Source organism: Watersipora subatra, chromosome 11 (assembly GCF_963576615.1).
Source record: "Watersipora subatra chromosome 11, tzWatSuba1.1, whole genome shotgun sequence".
In the NCBI taxonomy this organism is placed as follows: Eukaryota; Metazoa; Bryozoa; class Gymnolaemata; order Cheilostomatida; family Watersiporidae; genus Watersipora; species Watersipora subatra.
In genome coordinates, this window is record NC_088718.1 from 28571688 (window position 1) to 28598552 (window position 26865).

At 33.7% G+C, this 26865-nt stretch overlaps 1 protein-coding gene across 1 annotated transcript; it reads right to left on the bottom strand.

Annotated features, from left to right (window-relative positions):
• Window positions 1–1831: 1831 nt before the first annotated feature.
• Window positions 1832–6259, bottom strand: LOC137408580 (uncharacterized). The gene is made up of 3 exons (XM_068095161.1): window positions 6062–6259; window positions 3876–3958; window positions 1832–2866 (listed from the first exon to the last, which is right to left on the bottom strand). The coding sequence occupies exons 1-3, from the start codon at window positions 6134–6136 to the stop codon at window positions 2107–2109; spliced, it is 918 nt and encodes a 305-aa protein (XP_067951262.1). The 5' UTR covers window positions 6137–6259; the 3' UTR covers window positions 1832–2106.
• Between the last annotated feature and the right edge of the window lie 20606 nt (window positions 6260–26865).

The window sequence follows — 26865 nt, forward strand, 5'->3', positions numbered from 1 at the left end:
TACTAAAATTTGTGCCAGTTCATCTTAAACACTCTGAAGGTCAGTGTAAACAGTACATCTCTCTATTCATACAGGCCATGTAGGTCATGTGACCAGATCAATAGTCCAACGACAATAGCAAGGTTTTTCATTAACATGGTAAATTTTACTAGACAGCTCAAAAAGTAAGCAATTATCTCACTACCACACGCTGACACAAGCCGTAAATCGGTTGTCAGCTCGTACTGCAAAGCTCTCAGGAAATTTGACAACAAATGTGGCCTCTCACAAAGTTAATTGGCTTTGGGTTAGTTATGAGTCATCATAGGGCAGCAGTTCCTCAGTATTCCACTGATGTTCCTATTTATTCTTGGAATCGGATGAATATCCTGTATGCTAAACTGCTTTATATAATCGTCATGGCTTATACAGAGGCAGTGAATGTGAAATAAACTGTACCCTCTGCTGAAAAACTAAAATTCTCATTTGCAACAATATTACCGTACCGTAGTGAAAACAATGGATACCATGAGTTTTTTTTACGTCATCAATCCGTTTGCACATGCGCTCATTCACAAAAAAGCCGCCATATTTGTAGAAAGCGATCGTCATTCTTTTATTTAATAGTATTTTTTGGTGTTGTTTTGATATTATAATAAAAAAATTGCAAACAAAAGCATCGTTTTCAAAGATTCATTGCAGAAACTTCGTGTTTTTAACAATAAAAGTTGTATACAAAGATGGCCGACAACGATAGAATGACGACATGAAAAAACGAAGGAACCCTTCGTTTTTCAGGAATTTAGTCAATAGCCATAAATTATATATTGAACTGATCCTCATTTTGTCCTGATTTTAAGTATGTAAACCAAACAGCAATAAAATTATGTTTTTTAATTATTATGCAGGCTAAATTCTGAACATTTCATTTTTTAATGATTAATTATAATAATCTGTACAGTTTAATATGCTTATTTCAAGTCATATACAGCTGTTTGGTTCACTTTTTTAAAATCAGGAACAAATAAGGATTAATTTAATATATAATTTATGGCTATAGACTAAATTCCCAATGAGTAACAATGTTTAGAACAGAATTTTAATTTTCCATCAAAGTCATCCAGTTTATTTCGCATACCACAGTAGTACAGTAGTTTATATCAAGAATTTGAGGTTTTGCTAACAGAAGTTTTTGTCGAATGACTGTGTTGCCAGTTGCAGCCGTGGCATAGTGAATGAGAAGGCTTGATCTGCACACAACAGGTTTGGGTTCAAATTCCAAAAACATCGACCAATGGTGACTAGACCGATATTCAACTTTAAATCGCTCTCCGCAACCGGGCATGCCTCTAGTCATTAAGGTTCCCTTGCCACTAGACTCGGACATGTCCAGCCAAGATCCCAGAGTTATTGTTCGTGCAATGTTGCCCTTAAAAACACGCACAGCGTCTGCTTTCAGTAGCTAAGCAGACCTTGTACTCGAAATATTTACTCGTGTCAAGTCTTCGACTGCATACTTCCTATATGCCAAGATTTATTTGTGATCCACAATTGATCTCAGAGGAATTTTCTTTCCTTGCAAAAATCAATAATGAAAATGCTCTGTTGTTTCTCTAGGGTATATCTTGTTGCATAGATATCAACCTTCCTTACCACTTTCCTTTAACATTCTTTTGAAATGGTAGTGTTTCTCATTTCACCGATAGCAAATAGCATTATAGTTGGCATCTTATTTGTAGAGAATGCATCTGCTGCCTTGTTGATTTTTGTAACGTATTTTAAATAATTCTAACTGTAAACTCTTGTGAAAGTTATATTTTTGCTTTCTACAACTGAAACAGATTCCTTGACTAAAGATTGACGTATATTATACAATAATCCAGGAATATCAATTCAAGCGCTAGCTAAGACCAGCCATCTTAGATACTGTAGCTAAAGTAAATGTGTGCTTACAGTTGTTGACATACAAGTACAATGGCAATAGATAGCAGGTAAAAGAGTGTTTGGAATAACAAAGTTGTTTAAAAATCACAAATGGAGGTTGAGATTGCAAGAGTCGACTATAACAGGTTTATTCCGGGTACATCACACCTTCTACACAAACACTTCACGTCGCCGTATCCTTTTCTAGTTTCGCTCCATTAAGCTCTTTACCATTGCTAGTAATTGTGCGTCGCTGTCAACTTTCTCACTTTTTTCCGATGTGGTTGCTTGGAGGTCTTTGGCATCATTTCCAGACATCAGATACGTTTTGGGAGAAGTGGCTGAGGCTTTATTTAGAGGAAAGGATGTTTCGGCTACCCCATTCATGTCAGTTTGCCCGTTCCGTTTGGATGGCAGGAGTGCTGATCCGATAGGGTCCAGATACCTTTTAGATGGCAGAAGTTGTGACCCTATTCTGTCCAGATACCTCTTAGATGGCAGGAGTGCAGATCCGATCGGGTCTAGATACCTCTTAGACGGCAGAAGTTGTGACCCAATTCTGTCCAAATACCTTTTAGATGGCAGGAGTGCTGATCCGATAGGGTCCAGATACCTTTTAGAAGGCAGAAGTTGTGACCCTATTCTGTCCAGATACCTTTTAGAAGGCAGAAGTTGTGACCCTATTCTGTCCAGATACCTCTTAGATGGCAGGAGTGCAGATCCGATAGGGTCTAGATACCTCTTAGACGGCAGAAGTTGTGACCCAATTCTGTCCAGATATCTTTTAGATGTGAGAAGATCGGATTGGACAAGGTTTTGAAACCTTTCATCAAAGTTGTTCTGTGGATCGTAGTTTGGTAGACTTTCAGGAGCAATACTTTCCATGTTTTCATCATTGTAGTAAGCAAAGAGCTCTGCCATCAGCTCGTTGAGGTGTTCATCGTGTTCTTCTCCGCTGCTTGGCCTTCAAGACAAGGTTTAGTCATCAGAAATAGCAATTCGGTTATTTTTTGGGTCGCATAATTTAGAATTCGATAAGAACAACATGACACTGAAATAGGATTGCTCTACATGGGTGCAGCAAACAAGGTTAAATTGTAAAGCGGAAAGCATTTCGGTCACTGACATGTAATTCAAAGTGTTTTCATACTCGCGATTGTTGCACATTTGAAAAGTATCCATAAACTTACAGCTATCCTACTTTCAACTACTGCTTTCAATCCGCCCAAACCAATTCCAAGGACAAATTAAAAAGCGATCGTACCGTGGCAATCCGACGCATCCGGTTTAGTAGCTAACTGTACAAACAGTTAGTGTACTGCAAAATATGCCAAGGTGGTAGAGTAGTGCAGGTTTTAGAGTGTCGCGAGTTCTAATCCCACTGAAAGCAATCGTTTTTCCTAATCTCTAAGCATAACTTCAGACAGATGGACACGGTTCTCATTATAATAAATATTTGAGTGTTCACCGAACAAATATCTCTATACAACATTTGATTGGCTAAAGCAGCCTTTGATGACTTTCAATAATGGGGTGGAACACACATGCTCCACTACTGACAATGATACCTCAAGACATTTGATTGGCTAAAGCAGCCTTTGATGGCTTTCAATAATGGGGTGGAACACACATGCTCCACTACTGACAATGATGCCTCAAGAAAAGGTATTGTCCCAATATGTACCCCTATCACTGCAAGATCTATCGCTATCTTTTTACAGTTGCTTGAGTGTGCCATGAAACCGACACCGTCAAACACATTCCCTTTATACGTAGGTGATCTCACAGTATCTTGATTGGCTACTAAATTCTTTTTTTTACACAGCTGGCAATTGCGAAGAAACTCTGTGTATGGTTTAAAATAAAAGGTCATGGTCATTGTTGTACGAAATATTTTATCAAAGAGTACAAGTGTGGATAGTGTGCTATTGTTGTTGGGGTGAAAAAATAGGGTCAGAATATGGCTTGCTTACTCATCCATTTTTGCGTAGTAGTTATTTAGAATCCAATAAAGGAGCTCACTCTCTTCAGGTGTCAGGACTTCCTTCTCAGCCCCCTAAAATACAGGAAACTGATGAGATGAGCAGTTGAATCACTTGATCTGTTAACACCACTTTGTGCAGGCTGTAACACTTGTAACTTGTAGACCAAATGTTTGCTATAACTATAGAGGGATGATGATATGAGACTAAATACGATTTTTGCAAGTTTTCAAGCGTTTTTTTGAAAAGCAGAAAAATTGTTTCGAAATATGGTCTCAATTTTTCAAATGAAGGACTAAACCTTATTGGCTAATAGAGCATGTTAAACCTTTTGTCATTGTTTCAAAGCCAACTTACCTGACCACAGATTGGCATACTATTATTTGGTATAATTATATGTATTCAAAACCAAATATAACTCGCATTACCTGTACAGAATATAAAATCAAATGATGCTATGTGTAAGCTTTTTACTGCTTCATCAGTACAGAGCTTATAAATATTCTATTATTATGTAAAAAGTTTGTAGGTCAGTTTTGCTTATCTGAAACAGCACATCACAAGTCATACTGGCTATATCTACAATTAATCTGCAGCAAATAGCAATTTTACCTAGAGTTCTTATGCTTCTATGAGTTCTTATGCTTCTATGAGTTCTTATGCTTCTAATATAAAGAGAAGGTGTTTTAAACATTAAATGAAAAATCATCTAGTTGATTTTAATGACTAACTTTCTTTTTTTGACGATTCTTGCATAGCATTATTTAAAATACATTTCTGTTTGAAATGATTTTATTGCCAATAAAATAGTATACACAATGTATATACATATATAACATATTATATAGTATATCTCCCGACTAGCTATAACTCTCTCAGCATTATTGCTTGTTCCGTGTTACCAGTGGCAAAAGTAAATAAACCATGCATCAAAAAATTTGATTTCAAAAGAACATAATATTCATGATACTTCATGTAAATGCTGTGGAATGGCTAGTTGATCAGAATTGTATGTATTCGCTGTTTGGTTATGAAAGCGCTGCATAACATCATAAATTCTTGCATTTAACTTCTAACCAAACTTGTATTTGTGGGCTTTTAATGACAAATTACTATAACCTGTTCCAATCGATTGCTTATGTAAAGGAAATCTTTTATAAAGCTTTTCCTCTGTTCAAAGATCTTACCCAATCTGTCTTGCATACAATTTTTGTAATAATCTTGACGAATCATCATATAGATAAAATTCAATGCTGTTGCAGCTACGCGCGATGCCGTATTACGACTGGCCGATTGCATGATCAGTATTTATAGTTCTTGGAATTTATTTATATGATTATTTTGCATTTTTACTAAAAATGTTAACGAAAGTGAGAAATTAGAGAGAATTAAAATGTCACAGTCAAATTTGACAAAAAAATCAGAACTGCAATAAAGTTTAACAAACTCAATGCAGTCTTTTAATTCTTTTGACTCAAACGGACAGACTGGACAGACTCCCTACGACTAGCTTTATGGCGAGTCACTTGTTGGCTACCTGCCAGAAACCTTGTTTCCTTTGTGTTTGTTATAAATTCACCTAGATAACAGCCTCAAATAACTTCAGCAACAACAAGCACCTTTCATCATCATCAACACCAGCTTTGTTAGCAGTTTGGGTTACTGTAGAAGTTGTTAACTTTTGCCTATAAAGTGCTGGTAGAGCAAGCAATGCAATTAAATTATTGAATAATTATATGATTAGAGAGGTATTCCCAGCGCAATCCATGGATAATAAAGCCTTCATGTTTTTTTAGAAATAATTATCAGGTAAATTAGGGGATACAAGCATCGACTTGCAACACTCAATACTCAATGCACATGATTTTAGCAACCAGAAAGCACTTGTCTGCCTTGTCACTTCTACTTATCAAACATTGGGTTTTTTTCCACATTATTCACTCCATTTCAGCAATAAAAATTGACAAAAAATATTTACTGTTTAGCAACTTTAATAGAGTGCAAAAAATATAATTTTCATCGTTGCTTTTAAAATGTCTTTTTGCCATTTTAGTTGTTTTTATTTTTAAGGTATTTTCTTAAACAAAATAAAGATAGATTTTTGTAACAACATTGGCAAACTGCCATAATTTTTTATAGTAAATATTAACACATTATGCTTAGGTCTATAAAGCTACCTGATAGTTTTCAACAGGTGCTGCCAAGCCTCCTCGCAAGAAACACAACGTCATCAACAAGTAGACAAACTTCATCCTGAGAGAGGAGTTTCTTGAAAGAAGTCGTAACAGGTTGTCTTTTTCAACTGGCAGTCTTAGCAGGTGGTTATCTAAACTGGCAGTCTTACAGGTGTCTTCTCAACTGACAGTCATTACATGTTCTCTTCTCAAGTGACCCTCTCGATGGGCTTGAGAATATTATATACCCAGTGACATTATCATAATCATAACCGTGGTTTGTTTATCGATAGCGGGTAATGTCAACATTTAATAACAAATATTGCATAGCATTGACAACGCAGTCCATAGTATCTTGCTAACGCCGTAATACTAGAAGCCTGAAATGATAAGCATGGTTACTACAGAGCGATATCAATATATCTCTTACGTATCTCATTAGCATGCTTACATACAAGGGAATAGCGGCAGCTCGTGGTTATCTCCTCACGGCTAAGTTGTCAAGCCAACGGCAGGGCAGCGTGTCAACAATGAATCTAATTAGCATTTCATTGTGTTGATTATAAAGTTGTCATGCGTCATCGAAGCATTACTTCTCATGATATCAGGATAATATTTTGGTTTTCAGTTTTTCTGTTACAACTATTGCCAGCAGCGAACAAGCTCAGTTTCCTGTCGACAATTCTACTTTTTACTCCAAGTTAAATAAGAAAGCGACGTATAAAATTGAAAGGCTGTACACATGTCATTATGTTAGACATTACATCATCAGATTACCATGTGATTGATTCTCTGGGCCATCTTTTAATCTCGAATTGCTTTTATTAACACTAGTACCCTGACAGTTTCAAGTGCCATGAGAGATGTTCTGGTGTATACATACCATTATTAGGAAATGTTGAAGGTTGCTGATTGGGGCAGGTGATATAGTGCTGGTCAGCCAAACTGAAAGTTGCAAGTTCAAACCATGTATAATGCAATCTTTTTCCTCAGCTTCTGACCGTGGCTTCACACAAACAGATGGACGGGCAGCCGGACATGGCTCTTACAGTAAAGATTTCATCTGTGAACAGTAAGCTACCAAGAGAACTTATTGTGGTAATATATCTGAAACGGCTGAAAGTCATTTCTATTTCACCAATAGCATATCGGTTTGTAGATTTGGATTAGATTATGAACGTTTTTACTTTTTGCTGTGCCAACTATTATTTGCGAAAGGATATGTAAATCATCTATTTCTTACTGAGTGTTACCAACGGTTAACAACTATTTATTATTATAAGAGGCGTGCCTGCTCATTAGTCTGTCTGAAGGTTAGAAAAAACATTAGCAATGTATTGGATTTGACCCCACACCATTTGGCTTTATTAACCAGCCTGCTATTACTTGCACTGAAACAATCCTTTGCTTGTTTAAGGATTATTGTGCCTATGCAATGTATTACATTGGCACATATAAATACATATTGGCAAAAATTGACTATAATTAATCCAAATCCTCTGAGATCAATTTTCAACTAATCTCTGTTTCTATTGGTTGTCTTATTATTTTACTTCGCAGAAAATTATCCCTACGAAAATTTGAAAATAGCCGTCTGTGAATTTCAAATATTTTCTATTACTTATTAGCAATCCACACTACACTGATAACTGTACGAGTATTGCATTACTATATAAATGTGAATTCTGTTAACATAATCAGTTCTGCAACGTTATGAGTGATATTCACGCTGGCATTAAAATCACTCTAATTGAGTCCACACAGCCAGTTGTGCCGTCAGCTTGGTTGTATAACACTATTTACTATCTAAAATTATAACAGTTAATAAAGTATATTGTAAACATTGAAGGCTAGGATTGTATTATGGAGCTAAGTCTAAGCATAGAAGCTTTTAACTACTAATCACTAAACATTCTACTACTAGCAAAAGGGTATATAGAAGCACATTTGAGATTTATCTTCTCACGATGTGTGAAAGCTGATGCTTATGGCTACACAGTTAGTGGACTTTTTTATTATGTTTACGTTGTTTATGATAATTTATATGTATCTGTCTTTTGTATATCTACACAGAGGATAGTTGAAAGTATTCTTGAATTTCACTCAAAAACTCTGAATTTTCAGGTAAGAAAAAACAGCCAATTCATGTTTATTTATAAGTACTGTATATCGGTCTGAGCCCTCTCTAAAATCTCTTAAAAATGAACTCGCACAATATTTTTGTAGATTTTATCAAAATTGGTTCGGTATTTTTCTATTATTTGCAATTTTTTTTATGTTTGAGGAGGTCTGACTGCCAGGATGTTTCAAGATTAAAATCGATAAAACTTGGTTGCGGTTAAAACACTCAGATCAAGCGAAGCTGCGATTATGACGACTATAGTTGCAAAGAGACGACAGAATAGAGATGCGTAACGCTGCAACTTGAATCCAATAGCTGATATCTACTATTGCAACGATAGCAACGTGTGACATCATTTCGCATGTATTTTTCTTCTGTGCATTTTAAAAGCGATCAAGTTTTGTCGATTTCAATCTTGAAACATCCTTACAGTCAAATCACCTCAAACATCAAACAAAATCTTCAATGGAAAAAACATGTAATCTTTCTGAAAAAATTTAAGAAAATGTACTAAAATTTTGTGCAAGTTTATCTTTGTGACAAGGGTATGTATTAATCTATTTCCGTATTAAAATCAAAAATTATAAAATAGAACTATTTACATTGTTTACAATAATTTAAGCACTACACCACAATAAGTAGCTATAGACATTTTTTTAGACAAAATTATTGTATCCACATGATTGGCTGCAAGTATTTATCTTATCCGACTAACTGCTATATAAATTAATTTAAAAATAACTCAAGGATCATCACTGATTCTTAGAAATGGCTGCCACACTGCTGAGTCCCACATAACAACCTTCCAGGTGCTCGAGTCACAATATAGAAAAATCATTTCTTTCTTCGATTCAGTTTTGCTTGTTATTTATTTTGGTTCCACCGGTAGCCTCTCACCGCCCACTCATGTCCGAGATATTATCAATATACAAAGCAACACTGTATTTTAACAAAGATTGTTGACATATGAAGTTTAAATGTAGGTTTTCATTGATTATTGTTTAATTAAAGAATCATTTGTTGACAGTAATTATCAGAATTTGTTTGTTCCTCTTACTGAAACAATGTAACTTTGTGACATGTATCGGCAGGTGATTGACTTTTGTATGACTCTGTGTAATTAGTTTGAAGCCCTTGTATTTGCTCAAGCTTCGTGAAAATTATTAGAGATCTTCTCAGGTTGGCTTATTCAGATGATCGATGCGCATTAGGTTAAATAGAAACTACTGTGGTTTCACTTTAACCCAATTGATGCTTAACTTTACTTGGAACTATATTCTCATGTGTAGACAACTTCAAAAGCTAAAAATTTGTGTATTAGTTATGAATTATTTCACCAATTTGATAGTATGAGAATTGTGTAATGCCTGGTAATCTATGATTTTAAACAATTTTTTGTGAAAAACTAGTGAACCTTAAAGATAAAAAATGCTTCAATTACAACTGTTTTAAGTACACTTCATTAAACAACATTTGCGAGAAAATTATTTTTATCGAGCAATACTAAATTTTTTTGTGCCTTGAAAATATTTTTTTTTCATAAAATGAATAAAAAGTGTTTTTGTTGTTACAAGTTTTGCAAAGTACCGTTTGTTAACTTTCTATCCCATTAACACCAGTAACACTTGTCTTAACAATATTTATGTTGGAAAATCATTATTGATCTTGCTAGTTTGAATTTAAATAGAATAGAAAAATTACAAACGGTAAAATCACACAATTTAAACAGCAAAAACTAGTTATTGTAGCGTCTCAGCTTTTGGTTGTACTAATATAAAAACATTATAACTCAAATGATCATTTATCAGTAAAGAGTTCGCCCTTTAGTGGTTCGCTATCGCACTCATTTCTTTAATGTATCGGGTAATTTTGCTTGGTTTATGTTTCAATGAAATATGTGGAACTTTCAAAAATATTTTTCTATCAAAAATCAAATTATGGTATCGTTTTTTGTAGGTATTAGGTATGCTTGTAGTATTACATTGGTGGCATCAGACTCATTGGCAGCATTGGCAGCGATGGTAGTATCGGCAGCGGTGATAGCATTGGTAGCAATAGTAGTATTGGCAGCATAGACAGCATAAGCAGCGCCAACATTATCATCATTTGCCAAAAGCCCAGCAGCTCAGTAGTAATCACAAGTACAAGTGTATGATTGTGAATCAGCTTGCTGTAAAATGCTTCCGTTATTAAAATTAAAAATTGAAATTTATTTCGGTCACAACGGTCAAGCGAATACAATTAAAGATGCAAGGAATGCTGCCATGGTAGATGACATAAGACTTCAGACACAGAATGCATAAGATGTACACCAGATGCCAACGTAATGAAACCTTGTACAGTCTTCTCAGAAAACCTTGAAGATAAGTATGTGTGAAGACCGGCAGCATCTAAAGGGTCAGCAGCATTGGCAGCATCAACAGTTATATCAATATAGCCAGAAGCCTGTAAACTTGGTATAATGCAGAAAAAGGCAAATCATACTTAAATTTAAAAAATAAGCATCATCAGTCATTGCACTCTACAATTAAGAGCCAATGTAACAGATATCACCATTGAGTAAATTTTAGCACCAAATATTCTGGCTATTTTTAATACACTTTCTCTTTTTTAGATCGGCAGAGTTATCTAGACTTTTCTCAAAGAGGAAACAACTACAACAGTGTAGTGGCCTCAACACTACACTTTTGTAGTTGTTTCCTCTTTGAGAAAAGTACAGATAACTCTGCCGATCTGAAAAAGGGAACGTGTGTTAGAAATACAACACACATACAAAAGCAATCCACTTTGCAACGTTGTTGTAAAGTGGATTGCTTGAACTCTTACCAGTAATGCTTTTTTACCAGTAAAAGGGATATTTTGCTGGGAAAAAAAGGATAGCCTGCAATAAAAGGGCACATGTTATAGCTTGTCTACTTTGACTTCTAGACAGAATAACAGTATCCCTAACTGCCTTCAGTGTGCTGATGGAGGAAGTGAGTGAGACAACCTGGACCGGTGATTAGTATATAAGGTAATTCCAAGTTAGTCTCACAGTTGTTAGTCAAAGAAGTCAGTTTATAATGTAATTTTAGGACAGATGGCCTTGAGTGAAAGGTGGATGGCACTGCGTGGATCCACAGTAGCATCCACAAGCCTGGGTGGATGGCACTGTTTACCTGTGAATATTTTTTTGACTGTGAATATTTTCGTGGCTAAAATAAAAGAAAAGGTGAATGCTGGATAAGCCAGTTCATTAGAATCTTTATTTGATGAAAACTCTACAACTTGTCGGACATCTGGAGCACATGCTTCAATCTTTTTTTATCTTTTTGTTGTAACTAATCTGCTATAATTTATAATAGTGTACTATACATAGTTCAATATTAATTGTTCACCACCGCTATACATGTATGTTTTAACTTGGCTTTTAGTTATCAAATTTTGTATCACTTAGTGTTCTATTTATGCACCTAATCACCTGCACCTAATCACCTGCACATGCCGGCTGATTGCTAATTCTGAGCTTCTGAAGAGAAATTTCTCTAATAGCGTAAAAAGCTATATAGCATGACAAAGCACTTCTATCAATGTCCTTTACCAAAAAAGCTTTAAGCAAGCTACATGTAGCTGTTTCATTGAACGACATCATCTTGGCTAATTGAGTTCTCACTGCAGCCAGTTACTCCATCAGCCTGGGTGGATGGCACTGTTTACCATCTAGAATTATAGCAGTGGATAAAGTATACTGTAAACTATGACGTCTAATGATTATATTTTAGAGGTAAGTCTAAGCTGAAAAAGGCCTTAATAATTAGTCTACCACAGTTTGCAGAGGTATTTAAGCAGATTTGAGACTTATCTTCCCATGTCGGGTGAAAGCTGATCATTTTGACTACATAGTAAGAGTTTGTTATTACTAAATGTAAACAAATTATGTTGTTTACAATAATATATTTACTTTACTTCTCCCTTTCTTCTGCATATCTCCTCAGTGGATAGTTGAAAGCATTCCTGAATTTCTTACACAAGAATTGTCAATGTTCTTATAGAAAATAACACCCAAAACATGTTCTTAAACATGTTATAAGCATATCGGTGTGAAGCCTTTTGAAGATCCCATATGTACATTAAATGTATAAGCTATCAAAGTTGAGATCGAATCAAAATCTAGTAGATTTTATCAGATTTATTTATTTTATTTATAATTATTAAGTATAAAGTATAAATATTTTTCTCCCTTTATAGATATTGTTTGTTGTGTTAGGAGATCTGACTGCCAGGATGTTTCAGGATTAAAATTGGTAACAATTGATCCCGTTTAAACCACTCAAAAGATAAAGATACGCTTCTTGTCTATAAGTGGTAAAAATATGATCACTCTTTAGCCAACCACCAGATTCAGGTAGTCATATGTTGACACAGTGTTTATAGAAAAACAATGAGACAGTTTTGAACCAAGCTATCATTATATCTTTTGAGCATTGTATCTGAGGCTATAGTATTTGAAGCCTTATTCCAACAAACATGAGCAAATACACAATAAAATACATGTCAATAGAGACATATAACCTTGTAACATGAACACAATTGCTGACATCAATAACTAAAGGAACAAACAGGAAGCACGAACTTTGATGTCAATTCTGAAAAAGTCCTGGCACGTCTTTTTCTTCTGAGCATTTTAATTGCGATCAAATTTTGTCAATTTTAATATTAAAACATCTTGGCAGTCAGATCATGTCAAACTGTAAACAAAATCTCAAATGATAAAAGACCTATACTTTCTGATAAAATTTACTAAAACCTGATGTGATCATGTCTCATTTAAATGGGTTCCAAGCGTTAGGTAGATCTTGCCATGGACTTACCATAGACTAGCAGTACAAACAACTGTGAACATTTCTCATATAGAATGGTGTGTGATATAAACTGGACCCCTTTGTAGGAAAACTAAAATTCTCATTTACAACATTGTTACTTGTTGTGAATTTAGTCCATAGCTATAAATTATATATCAAATTAATTCTTATATACGGACATGTATAATACTTGAAATAAGCATATAAAAATGTATGTGATGTGATCACATCTGTACAGATTGTTATCTTCAACCATTAAAAAAATGAAATGTTCAGAATTTAGTCTGCATAATAATTTAAAAACATAATTTACAACTGTTTGGTTTACATATTTAAAATCACTACAACATGAAGATTGATTTGCTATGTAATTTATGGTTGTTGACTAAATTCACAATGAGTAACAATATTGTGTTTATTTATTTTTTTCTTATTTATTTATTTTATGATTATGACAAGGGTGGAATAGATCACCTAGTCAACAGCTATGTTGTTACATACTGGTGAAGAGTTATAGTGTAAATTTAGGGAAATTTATTCTGTAAAAATGTCAGAAATGAAACAAGATAACAGCATCCAGGAGATTGCGAGTTAATATGCAGCAGTTCTACTTCTGATTGATGCCTAAGCATATATAGATATAATGTTTGGTTACATGGTAACTTATATGGGTATATATGGATATAATGTTTGGTTACATGGTAACTTATATGAGTATATATGGATATAATGTTTGGTTACATGGTAACTTATATGAGAATATATATGGATATAATGTTTGGTTACATGGTAACTTATATGAGTATATATGGATATAATGTTTAGTTACATGGTAACTTATAGGAGTATATATGGATATAATGTTTGGTTACATGGTAACTTATAGGAGTATATATGGATATAATGTTTGGTTACATGGTAACTTATATGAGTATATATGGATATAATGTTTGGTTACATGGTAACTTATATGGGTATATATGGATATAATGTTTGGTTACATGGTAACTTATATGAGTATATATAGATATAATGTTTGGTTACATGGTAACTTATATGAGTATCTATGGATATAATGTTTGGTTACATGGTAACTTATATGAGAATATATATGGATATAATGTTTGGTTACATGGTAACTTATATGGGTATATATGGATATAATGTTTGGTTACATGGTAACTTATATGAGAATATATATGGATATAATGTTTGGTTACATGGTAACTTATATGAGTATATATGGATATAATGTTTAGTTACATGGTAACTTATAGGAGTATATATGGAAATAATGTTTGGTTACATGGTAACTTATATGAGTATATATGGATATAATGTTTGGTTACATGGTAACTTATATGAGAATATATATGGATATAATGTTTGGTTACATGGTAACTTATATGGGTATATATGGATATAATGTTTGGTTACATGGTAACTTATATGAGTATATATAGATATAATGTTTGGTTACATGGTAACTTATATGAGTATATATGGATATAATGTTTGGTTACATGGTAACTTATAGGAGTATATATGGATATAATGTTTGGTTACATGGTAACTTATAGGAGTATATATGGATATAATGTTTGGTTACATGGTAACTTATATGAGTATATATGGATATAATGTTTGGTTACATGGTAACTTATATGGGTATATATGGATATAATGTTTGGTTACATGGTAACTTATATGAGTATATATGGATATAATGTTTGGTTACATGGTAACTTATATGGGTATATATGGATATAATGTTTGGTTACATGGTAACTTATATGAGTATATATAGATATAATGTTTGGTTACATGGTAACTTATATGAGTATATATGGATATAATGTTTGGTTACATGGTAACTTATATGAGTATATATGGATATAATGTTTGGTTACATGGTAACTTATATGGGTATATATGGATATAATGTTTGGTTACATGGTAACTTATATGAGTATATATAGATATAATGTTTGGTTACATGGTAACTTATATGAGTATCTATGGATATAATGTTTGGTTACATGGTAACTTATATGATAATATATATGGATATAATGTTTGGTTACATGGTAACTTATATGGGTATATATGGATATAATGTTTGGTTACATGGTAACTTATATGAGTATATATAGATATAATGTTTGGTTACATGGTAACTTATATGAGTATATATGGATATAATGTTTGGTTACATGGTAACTTATATGAGAATATATATGGATATAATGTTTGGTTACATGGTAACTTATATGAGTATATATGGATATAATGTTTGGTTACATGGTAACTTATATGAGTATATATGGATATAATGTTTGGTTACATGGTAACTTATATGAGTATATATGGATATAATGTTTGGTTACATGGTAACTTATATGGGTATATATGGATATAATGTTTGGTTACATGGTAACTTATATGAGTATATATAGATATAATGTTTGGTTACATGGTAACTTATATGAGTATATATGGATATAATGTTTGGTTACATGGTAACTTATATGAGTATATATGGATATAATGTTTGGTTACATGGTAACTTATATGGGTATATATGGATATAATGTTTGGTTACATGGTAACTTATATGAGTATATATAGATATAATGTTTGGTTACATGGTAACTTATATGAGTATCTATGGATATAATGTTTGGTTACATGGTAACTTATATGAGAATATATATGGATATAATGTTTGGTTACATGGTAACTTATATGGGTATATATGGATATAATGTTTGGTTACATGGTAACTTATATGAGTATATATAGATATAATGTTTGGTTACATGGTAACTTATATGAGTATATATGGATATAATGTTTGGTTACATGGTAACTTATATGAGAATATATATGGATATAATGTTTGGTTACATGGTAACTTATATGAGTATATATGGATATAATGTTTGGTTACATGGTAACTTATATGAGTATATATGGATATAATGTTTGGTTACATGGTAACTTATATGAGTATATATAGATATAATGTTTGGTTACATAGTAACTAATATGAGTATATATGGATATAATGTTTGGTTACATGGTAACTTATATGAGTATATATGGATATAATGTTTGGTTACATGGTAACTTATGGGAGTATATATGGATATAATGTTTGGTTACATGGTAACTTATAGGAGTATATATGGATATAATGTTTGGTTACATGGTAACTTATATGAGTATATATGGATATAATGTTTGGTTACATGGTAACTTATATAAGAATATATATGGATATAATGTTTGGTTACATGGTAACTTAAATGAGTATATATGGATATAATGTTTGGTTAGATGGTAACTTATATGAGTATATATAGATATGTTTGGTTACATGGTAACTTATATGAGTATATATGGATATAATGTTTGGTTACATGGTAACTTATATGAGTATATATGGATATAATGTTTGGTTACATGGTAACTTATATGAGTATATATGGATATAATGTTTGGTTACATGGTAACTTATATGAGTATATATGGATATAATGTTTGGTTACATGGTAACTTATATGAGTATATATGGATATAATGTTTGGTTACATGGTAACTTATATGAGTATATATAGATATAATGTTTGGTTACATGGTAACTTATATGAGTATCTATGGATATAATGTTTGGTTAGATGGTAACTTATATGAATACAATAGACGCTTGATAGTGTTTTAAAAACAAACAAGAAGCTGCATGTTGCTGGCTCAAGTCTGTCAGAAAGAAAGAACTTGTATACATACACGTGCGCATGCGCACGCACACACTCACACTTAGCCTATCCAAATCGAAGTTGTTATGTAATCAATGAAAATTTATCTGAAATTATGTTCTAGGCAGGTGGCAATGAATCGGATTGGAGTGCTTCGTTTGTAGATTTTGCAAACACAAATGCTATCGTTAAATGAATGTTTGACTAACAATTGTTTTTGATTGCTGACAAGCTGGTTTTATAAACAGCAGTAAATTATATGATTATGAAGTTAGGAAATGATAACAATGAAAACAAAGGAAGCATAACAAAGAAAACTAGAAAACTTTGCAAATTACATGTACAAATTCATTTCATAATCTATTCCATCAGCCCTATAAACAGCAGTAATAATAGCAGCACTTTTACAAATTAGAACAACAAATAAATAACTCATAAACTTAACAAGCTGCCAATATTTATTCATGCGATGCTTTACTTTAGGCAGAAGTTTTCAATGCTGAGTGATATTATTTAAGACGAATGATAGATTGTGAAAAGGGCAAAGGTTAAATACAGCACCGTAGTCAGAGGTAGGACAGAATGTTATTGTTAACTACCATAAGCTACCGTTCATTTCTCTTAAACAGTAAGTCTGGGCACACAGCCATAAAGGCACCACTGGTAAACCACTTCCTGTCAATTCCCACTCGATATCCAATCCACGCCTCTTACCTTTCACTAATGGGTCAAAAAAAAGGAGACTCTCCCATGCATTGCTGCTGAGCAGGGGTGCACACAAATGCATTACCTTGTCTGACATCGCTATATAACTACCGAGCCGACGTTTATATAGAGGCAGTGCTGAATCTATGTAAAACTGTTTCATAACTTCGTTGTAAAAAATTTTTTCTCCAGTTACTTCTACGTGCTTTTCTAAGATGTCTTTTGATTTGTCATCGAGATATGGTTTTTCTCCAGTGCACTCACTAATATCCCTCATTTGTTCAAATGAATTGCAAGGCATGTATAAAATGTCACACAGTGTGAAGCCAGCTTTGCTCGCCAATATTACTAAAGAAAGATCCATGTTATCTTGAGACAAAATTTGCAGATGCTTAGAAGTTACTATCGCCTTGCTAATATTCATGTCTAGCAAATTGTGAGGGGGTTTCAAAAACAATTTTTCTTCAAGCAAGTAGTCTGAGAGTGATGTCGAATTGTCTTGTTGTTGGCGCTTGCAGTAGCCGCTCCACAATCGTTCAATCGGATCTCTCACTATCATGAAGTTCATATGCTTATTACAGAAGTTGTCAGAGTTGGTACTAAAATTAGTAGCTTTGGAATGAATTTGAATGTCGATGCATTTGGAGTTATCCTTTCTATCTTCGGATGGTAGAATGTTAAGGTGGTATGACTGGGCAATCTTTGCTAATATTGATACTACATGTGTTCCTCCGACACGACTTGATTGTAAAAACACAATAGACTTCATATCAGCTGAGCGTGGCTTCTGGGTCAGTCCTTGCGGGAACAGACGAGTTGTGTAGTGAAAATATTGTAGTTTTAGACGTCTGTGTAAGGCTGAGATTTTTGATGTAATCTCTTTTTTACGAGCTGATGGTTTAGACAGCTCAAAAGCTAACAATAGTACACCATTTCCTCCACATCGCATCACATATTCGCTCTTGAACTTTGCACTATCGAGGTGCAAAGGCAAGGATGCACAACTCTCATCAACTTTTACATTGAAGTCTATTGCTTCACTCGTGTTGATGAATTTCCTATTTCTATTGAAAACTGTTGTCAATTTTGATTGAAAAATTTGATTAGTGGCATCTTTTGAGTAAGAGGAAGAAAACTTATAATAGAGAGAGAAATCTATGATGATAGAGATGAAAATAATAAGAGAAAGCAGTGCTCTCAATGGATATGCATAGAACCTTCTTAGCCTCATTCTTCAGCTTGTTTGTAATCCAGAGATCTATAAAACATGCTATAGTTAAGACAGCAGCGAGAAGTATAAGTCACTTGAACTGTTTTTGTACTGATTGTTTTGTGGATCGCTAAATAATAGATTCAAAGATATGTTGGCTGCGTTACCGCTGCGTTACCGCTGCGTTACCGCTGCGTTACCGCTGCGTTACCGCTGCGTTACCGCTGCGTTACCGCCGAGGTCTTAGGCTTAGTGAAAAATGAAAGTTGTAAGCATGCCTATTGATCTTGAGATTGCCTGAAGGAACCCTGTTTTTATGCTTTAACATATCAAAGAAGCCGCAGTGAGTTGATATCAACTCATATAACTCTTTAAAACTGTTTTGTCAGAGGAGAATTTGTTAGTCATTGATTACTGCTCTAAGTCATTCTGCAAAAAATATACATCGAACATGTATTTGTTACAAATTTAACAATTATTTATAATTTATACAACTACTATGTTTGAATTTTGTGGGGCTTGGAACAGATTAAAACATTCATACGGTAGAATGCATTCCTACTTGCAAAATTTTCTAGTTAGAAATTGGGTTTTGGAAAGAATTAATTTGTAAGAAGAGGTTCTATTGGATTAGAATTTGAATTTTCAAAACAAGGAGCCAGGCGTTATTTACATGTAGATAATGATATCCTGGTAACAGTGATCAGCATCAACATGTTCAGTACAGTTTTTTTCTCAACTAAACCATGCAAATTTGCGATCTTGTAAAATTTTCATCACACTCTAAAAAATTTGTAACTAGAAAGCAAAGATATTTTTTCATCATTTGATATTGTTTTATTATAGTGGATCTGACTGCCAGGCGGTGTCTAGATTAAAATTAATAAAACTTGATTGTGGTTGTCAGATCAGAAACAAGCAGAAGTGTGATTATTTGTAGAGACCAACAAAAGAAATGTCTAACGCTTCAACAATAGCAACTTGAGACATCATTTTGCAAAAAATAATTTTTTTTCGAGTGTTCCAATCATGACGAAGTATTTTCAATTTTAATTAGTTTGTCAATCAATCAATTATCAATTTGAAGAATTTTAGTCGTCGGATCACCTCAAATATAAAAAACAATCTCAAATGATAAAAAGATGTCGGTACTTTCTGATAAAATTTACTAAAACTTTATGTAAGTCCATCTTTAAAACAATAGTTTATCTAGATGTATGTAGACATTTCCTGTGGCCAGGTGTAAATAGTTTATATACATGTATGTAAACATTTCCTGTGGCCAGGTGTAAATAGTTTATATACATGTATGTAAACATTTCCTGTGGCCAGGTGTAAATAGTTTATATACATGTATGTAAACATTTCCTGTGGCCAGGTGTAAATAGTTTATCTAGATGTATGTAAACATTTCCTGTGGCCAGGCGTTAAGCTGTATTCTGATGGAAACTTTCTATAAATTTTATTATCCGGATATGTTTAAAAACAATTTTATTATCCGGATATGTTTGAAAACAATTTTATTATCCGGATATGTTTGAAAACAATTTTATTATCCGAGTATGTTTGAAAACAATTTTACTATCCGGATATGTTTAAAAACAATTTAATTATCCGGATATGTTTGAAAACATTTTTATGCCTAACCTAACATTTTGATTCACTTGATTCTCTCTCTAAAAAAAGCTTTTATAACTGCTCACTTTTGTACCTATAATGTACAAAAGCATTGATTAGGGATCACAAAGTTAGCAATGCAAATACAATTTTTCAACAAAACATTTAGGATATTAGGTTATCATTTTTGTAGACAAATGAGCCAGTTAGTTTACTTTTCACTCAGAATTTACAGCACATTATTGATTTTTCTAAATCATTTCATTTTCGGTTCAAGATGGATAAGAAGAAAAATTGTAAACACCGACCTAAGAGTATTTCTGCTGGTGAAAATCTTTAACATTGGGGCTCAAATATTTCTGATAACTCTACTTTTTAAACACATTATGCATTAGAAAAATAGTGTCTGCGTTTTGGTCTATGAAAATTATAAAAAACTATAAAAACGATAGCATTTTTCTTTTGCAGCCAGTTTTACTGAACTAAAACAATGTTAAATGTGGTTTTTGCTTGTTAAATGTATTGATTCTGGTGCAGAGTTGTTTGCTGATTTCAGAAAACTTAAGATTAAAGATCTATGACAGAAACTTTAGCTTAGAAGTTTTGACATTATTTTTAAGCGTTGTTATTTGCTTTACGAATGACTACAATCTCTACAAGTGAAATATAGTCCTAACATACTAGAGTTCAGTATATTTTGATAGAATTTGGTTTATAACAAAACTTAATGTAAGGTCTTCAAAATATTCTATTTTTCGTTTTACAATCTCTCATTAAAAATACTGTTGAATTTGAAAAATTTAAAGTCTTCATGAATTTTTTACTATCGAATATAAAAAATATCCTATAATCATGCAAACTAACAAAACCCGTACCTTGATCAAAATGATGTCACGGATATACCAAACCTTCAGTGTATACGTTAGTAGCTTTTCTTTACCGCTGGAGAAACACTGGCAATGGTTGGTTAATGTGAGTTGGCTACCAGTCCATTCTAGAGTGCTCTGTAGCATATCGTTGCGCTTGACAAGTCTTGTTAAAGCATGTCTTCCATTTGAGTGACTCCGTTGATGCCGGCAGCATAGATATGAGATATGTTCACCTTCATACAGTCACTTTGATGCTTACTCATCAGTATGTTAGCAACAACACAATAACAATAACAGTGTGTTAACAATAACGATTCTACAAAGAATCCAGCCGAGTATGAATATACTGTACATACTACTAGAGATATTCCCAGTTGCAGAGAGCAACTGGGGATATCTCCAGTTGTCGAGGTTCTCTTGCCACAGGACTCACATATGTCCAGGCCAGATCACAGTCACAAACCATGGCTCTGGACATGTCTGAATCTAGCAGCAAGAGAGCTCGACGATTAGAGATACAAATTCGCAGAAATAAACTTACTGTTAGATACCAATCCTTTTTTGGGAATGGAAGCCAACCTGTCATTTGTAGGTCGTGTGTTCTAGACATATATATAGATGTATATACACCACTTTGTTGTACAGCGAGTTTAAAAACACGACAGTATTGTTTGTTAAATGTATACAAAAAACCACAGTAACTTTTGTTGAATTTATACACATGCCACAGTAACTTTTGTTGGATTTATACACATGCCACAGTAACTTTTGTTGGATTTATACACATGCTCAGTAACTTTTGTTGGATTTATACACATGCCCAGTAACTTTTGTTGGATTAATACACATTCCACAGTAACCTTTATTGGATTAATACACATTCCCAGTAACCTTTATTGGATTAATACACATTCCCAGTAACCTTTATTGGATTAATACACATTCCACAGTAATAAAAATTTAAAATAAAAATATTAAATCACTAGACCACAGCTGTTCCTTACCTTGAGCCAGCTATTGTTTAGATTAATGAGTGGGCAACCTTTATTATATATATATACTCAAAATATGTAGATATTCTAAAGATATATATATATAGTTATTTTTAAACACATCCTATATAAACACATTCTAAGGTATATTCATATATATATATATATATATATATATATATATATATATATATATATATATATATATATATATATATATATATGAATATGGCCTTAATAAACCACAACACTGGTGGGAAGCTCCTGGTAAGGTCAATGAAAATGACCGCGCTAAGATTCTCTGGGCCTTCTACATCCGGACTGACAAGCATGTCCCAGCAAACCAACCAGATATAGTGGTGGTGGACAAGGAGAACAAGAGAGCTACTATAATAGATATAGCAGTACCCAATGACTACAATATAGCCAGCAAAGAAAAAGAGAAAGTAGAGAAATATCTCCCTCTTGGAGAAGAGATTGAAAAATGCTGGGATGTAAGAACAACTGTAATTCCAGTAGCCATTGGGGCACTGGGTACAATAACACCGGCGCATAAAATATGGCTTGCCCAGATACCAACAGCAATCAACTCGGGTGAGTTGCAGAAAAATGTGCTATTGGGAACAGCTAAGATCTTGAGGCGAGTTCTCAAACTCCCAGGTCTCTAGTAGGAGACCCGAGTAAGTACCACCGAGTAAGTACCAGAAAGTACCACTCATTAACCTCACGTTCCTCACGTTAACCGGGGTGAGGAAACAATTTTTTTTATATATATTTATATATATATATATTTATATATATAAATATATATATAAATATATATATAATATATATATATATATTTTTATATATATTTATATATATATATATAAAACATCAGGTTTATAATCTGTTGAGAAAACTCAAATTATCTCAGTGTTAACCCTACTAGCTATTGTTTTGCTTTACTCGAAGTTTATCAAGAACGGTTTGTTTTCAGCTTGAAACTGTCAAGTGTGTGGGTAAGCTTGCTTCCTGATAGGTCTCTATAGCATCATACAGTAATTTCAGGTACTATTTTCATATCATATCACTATCATAATATTTAGTACTTAGAAGCTTGCAGCAAGACTTGTCTATACTTCTGTTTGGCTCACACAAACTGAGATGAAGCGTTGAGTGCCTTATATTTCAAAGTTGTCCTCTCCTGATAGCCTGCAACGCTACGTGTGTCGCAAACTCACGAATGATCTTTTGCACAATAGCAAAAATAATACAATAGTCTTTAAAAGAATTAAAACTACACAGTGCAGCCATGTTTCAAGTCTTATGAGGTATTCACTAACTTATCGATTTTATTGAAGATAAATTTGAGGTTTTTATATTTATTAACAAGTTTAAAAAATGTTTAAAAAACTTCTTAGAAATTTGTTTATAAATTTTATGTGTTCCATGACAAAATGACGAAATAACTTATGTAGCTTTGTTTCCAAAATCAGCTTTACATTGGAGGTGTCCCATTACTCCCCATACTTGCACACTGATGCCTAAGATAAAGTCAATATCTCAAGGCAAAAGCAATGCCGTTGTCTTTTCATTATGAGCATTGAAACTGCGGATGAAGTTTTGCCGAATTTAATTTTAAAACATCCTGACTGTCAGATCAACGAAACAACAAACAAAATCTCAAATGATAGAAAAAATATCTATACTTTCTGATAGAATCGTTTAAAGTTTGACGTGAGTGACCCTTCAAGCAAGAGATTTGTGAATTCCTGTGTACATGACAACAGTTGACAACAGGTGTACATACATGGTTGAACTCTGTGTATTACACAGAGTCCAACCATTTACTTTTTGAGAAAAGCCTATTGACCTTCTATAAGCAACTAAATATGCAGTAGTACACTCCCACATTACATTATTGTCTGCCGGTTATTGCCAGAATTTTACAACTACAAGCTACAATTCTATGACCCACAACCCACACTCATGAATCCAGGTCAGATAAGTCAGTCTAAGAAGCTGTAAGAAGCTGCCTAACAAGAGACTCTGATGATCTAATAAAGGAAATGACTCCGTAAGCACTTCAAGCGCTTTACTAGCTGTAATTGATTTCTACTAAACGCACAAACATTAGATAATATCTAGTACTAACTCAGGTGTTATAAGTCCTAACGTAGCATCTGTGATAGGCTGAAGCATTATCTAGAATATATGAAACACTTCAAAATAATGAAGTGGTGCTGTCAGAAGTTTTCTAGTGCGCTGAAATGCAGTAAATAGCTGCAGTCTAAACAAGGTGTGACATTCCAACGTGTGGACTCGTGTGTCTCCTGTCTGCTCCACCATCTCATAGTCTCCATTTTTTATTTTGCTCCTATATTCTTTATGCCAGAAGTTATTGCTGTTTGAATCTCTTAACTGTTCTGTAAAAAGCTACCACCAGTAACATACCGTTTCTTTTCACTCCTTTTTGAAACCTATAATTGGGTCTAGACCCATTTTCAACACTATCAGAAACCTACATGTACAATGGAAATCATGGAATTCCTATCTAGCCCTTTCTAATACATACCTATGATTGGGTCTGAAGCACTTGTTAACACTGTCAGAAACCAGCCATGAAGCCTGGATTCCTTATCAGTACTTTCTGTTTACATATTGTCTATAGAATTTTAGAAGAACAACAAAGAACCTCAAATCGACATATTTTTCAAATTTTACTCTTCATTTAATTATAAAAGTCTTTGAACTCTGAATGGCAGCTGATTTTAATTCACAGTTTGCTGATCTCCTACACCTTGTTTTCATAGCACGGGTAATTCACAAGTTTGCGTTCATCTGGAAAATAGAAATGACATAAACCTGCGAGTAAATCGAGTTTTGTTACTGGCAGATTTTTGTCAAATGTTTCGTGTTTGTGAAAGATGGAAACAGCACTAGCGAATGATGCGCAAGAAAATGCCATGCAAGCTATCCCATTTAAAACATTTTCTACACTTTATTTGTCTTATTTCAAAGGCGTACTGCCAAACAAGATAAAAATGCGCCGCTATGACACCCTCTGATGTAGTATAACCTGCAACATGTCCATTGAAACACTTATGGCGCGGTAACTCAACGAGCGCACAACTCCAAATCCACACAGTGGAAACAGTGCTAGTCAGAGGTACTAAACACGCTGCACTGCTGTGCCAAAGTACCAAGTCTTTGTCCACTCTCCCTGATTATGAGATAAGACACGCTTTGTGCATTTTGTATTCTCTTATTATCACTGAATGTTTGCAGACACATCAAAACCTCATACAAACACGTCATCATATGTCATAGACATGATGATATTATCACCACCTACTTAAATATGGACTTGCAACCAAAATTCACATTACATTTATTTGGTATCAAAAGGTTCACCATGTCTTACTCTGCTGTGTTGTAGATGCAAAATATATGGGAATGTGATTACAAGCTCTTAAAAGCTCAAAAACGAACAGTTAATCGCAGCCATCACGAAAACGCCGTAGGTTGAAATCCCTTTATTTTGATGACGTACTCAACTTGATGTGGTTAATGCTTTGACACATGATATTATAATGTGAAATTAAAGGCCAATAAAAGGCTCAATATAAAATGCCTCGTAGCACTAGTTTATGAAAAACAGTTCGGGTTCTACCGGAAAGCCCTTATCAAATATAGATGCTCGCTACTTTACAGTTTCGTTTCAGCTTGGTCTAATCATCTAGCCGTAATCTGTTCATGCGATCCATACTTCTTGCCAAATGGCGCGAACAATCTTTGCAGCTGTTTTCCACTATTACAGGTTATCAACAGGCTGCTCATGTTTATCGGAGAATGATCTGCACTCCTTTGCGCTAAAGCTAAAATTAAACTAATTTTCAGGCTAGGTCTTTGAGATATCAGTGCCAAAGTGACAGCATTACAATGATGATGAGCTAGATGCGCAAGGACAATAGACATGGTTTTGTTGAATGCGTGAAGTACATTTGTAAAAAGTTTTGACAAAAGAGGTTTGCGTGAAAGTGCAAACAGAAGCACTTCGTGTTCAACTACGCCACATTTGTGCCATTTTGAGTGAGGTTCCTAACTATGGCGTTTTTGTGATGACTGCGATTAACTGTTCGTTTTTGAGCTTTCAAAAGCTTTTAATCCCATTTCCACATATTTTGCACCTACAACACAGCAGAGTAAGACATGGTGAATCTTTTGATACTAAATAACTGTAATGGAAATTTTATTACAAATCAACCTTCAACAATAACAAAAGCAACCTTTACCTGATTAATATTACTATATTTGTATCCATTTTAATATTTCACTGAGTTTCGTAGCTGTCAGTTTAATCAAGCAGTTGCAAAATTTTTGTTATACAGTTTTGTTATTAGTTCTTTCTGGCAGCGGCCTATTTGTCTGGCAGCGGCCTATTTGTCTGACCTGTAGCAGTCGTGAATGAGCCTTCTGAGTAGGAAGGTAATGACACGACGCTGATTTATTAATTTCAAATTTTATGACACAACGTAAGTTTGATACGATACCTGATGGTACAGTACTGATGTAATGGATACGATACCACCTGATTGTACAGTATTGATGTAATAGATACGATACTATCTGATTGTACAGTACTGATGTAATGGATACAATACTAGCTGATTTTGTACAGTACTGATGTAATGGATACGATACTACCTGA

Bases quoted from the DNA above. Each gene is read 5' to 3' on its own strand.
- LOC137408580 (XM_068095161.1), bottom strand. From the start codon at position 6,136: ATGAAGTTTGTCTACTTGTTGATGACGTTGTGTTTCTTGCGAGGAGGC. The intron at 3,959-6,061 runs GTAGCTTTATAG...CCTGTATTTTAG, and splicing joins CACCTGTTGAAAACTATCAG to GGGGCTGAGAAGGAAGTCCT. The intron at 2,867-3,875 runs GTAAGCAAGCCA...CTTGTCTTGAAG, and splicing joins TACTACGCAAAAATGGATGA to GCCAAGCAGCGGAGAAGAAC.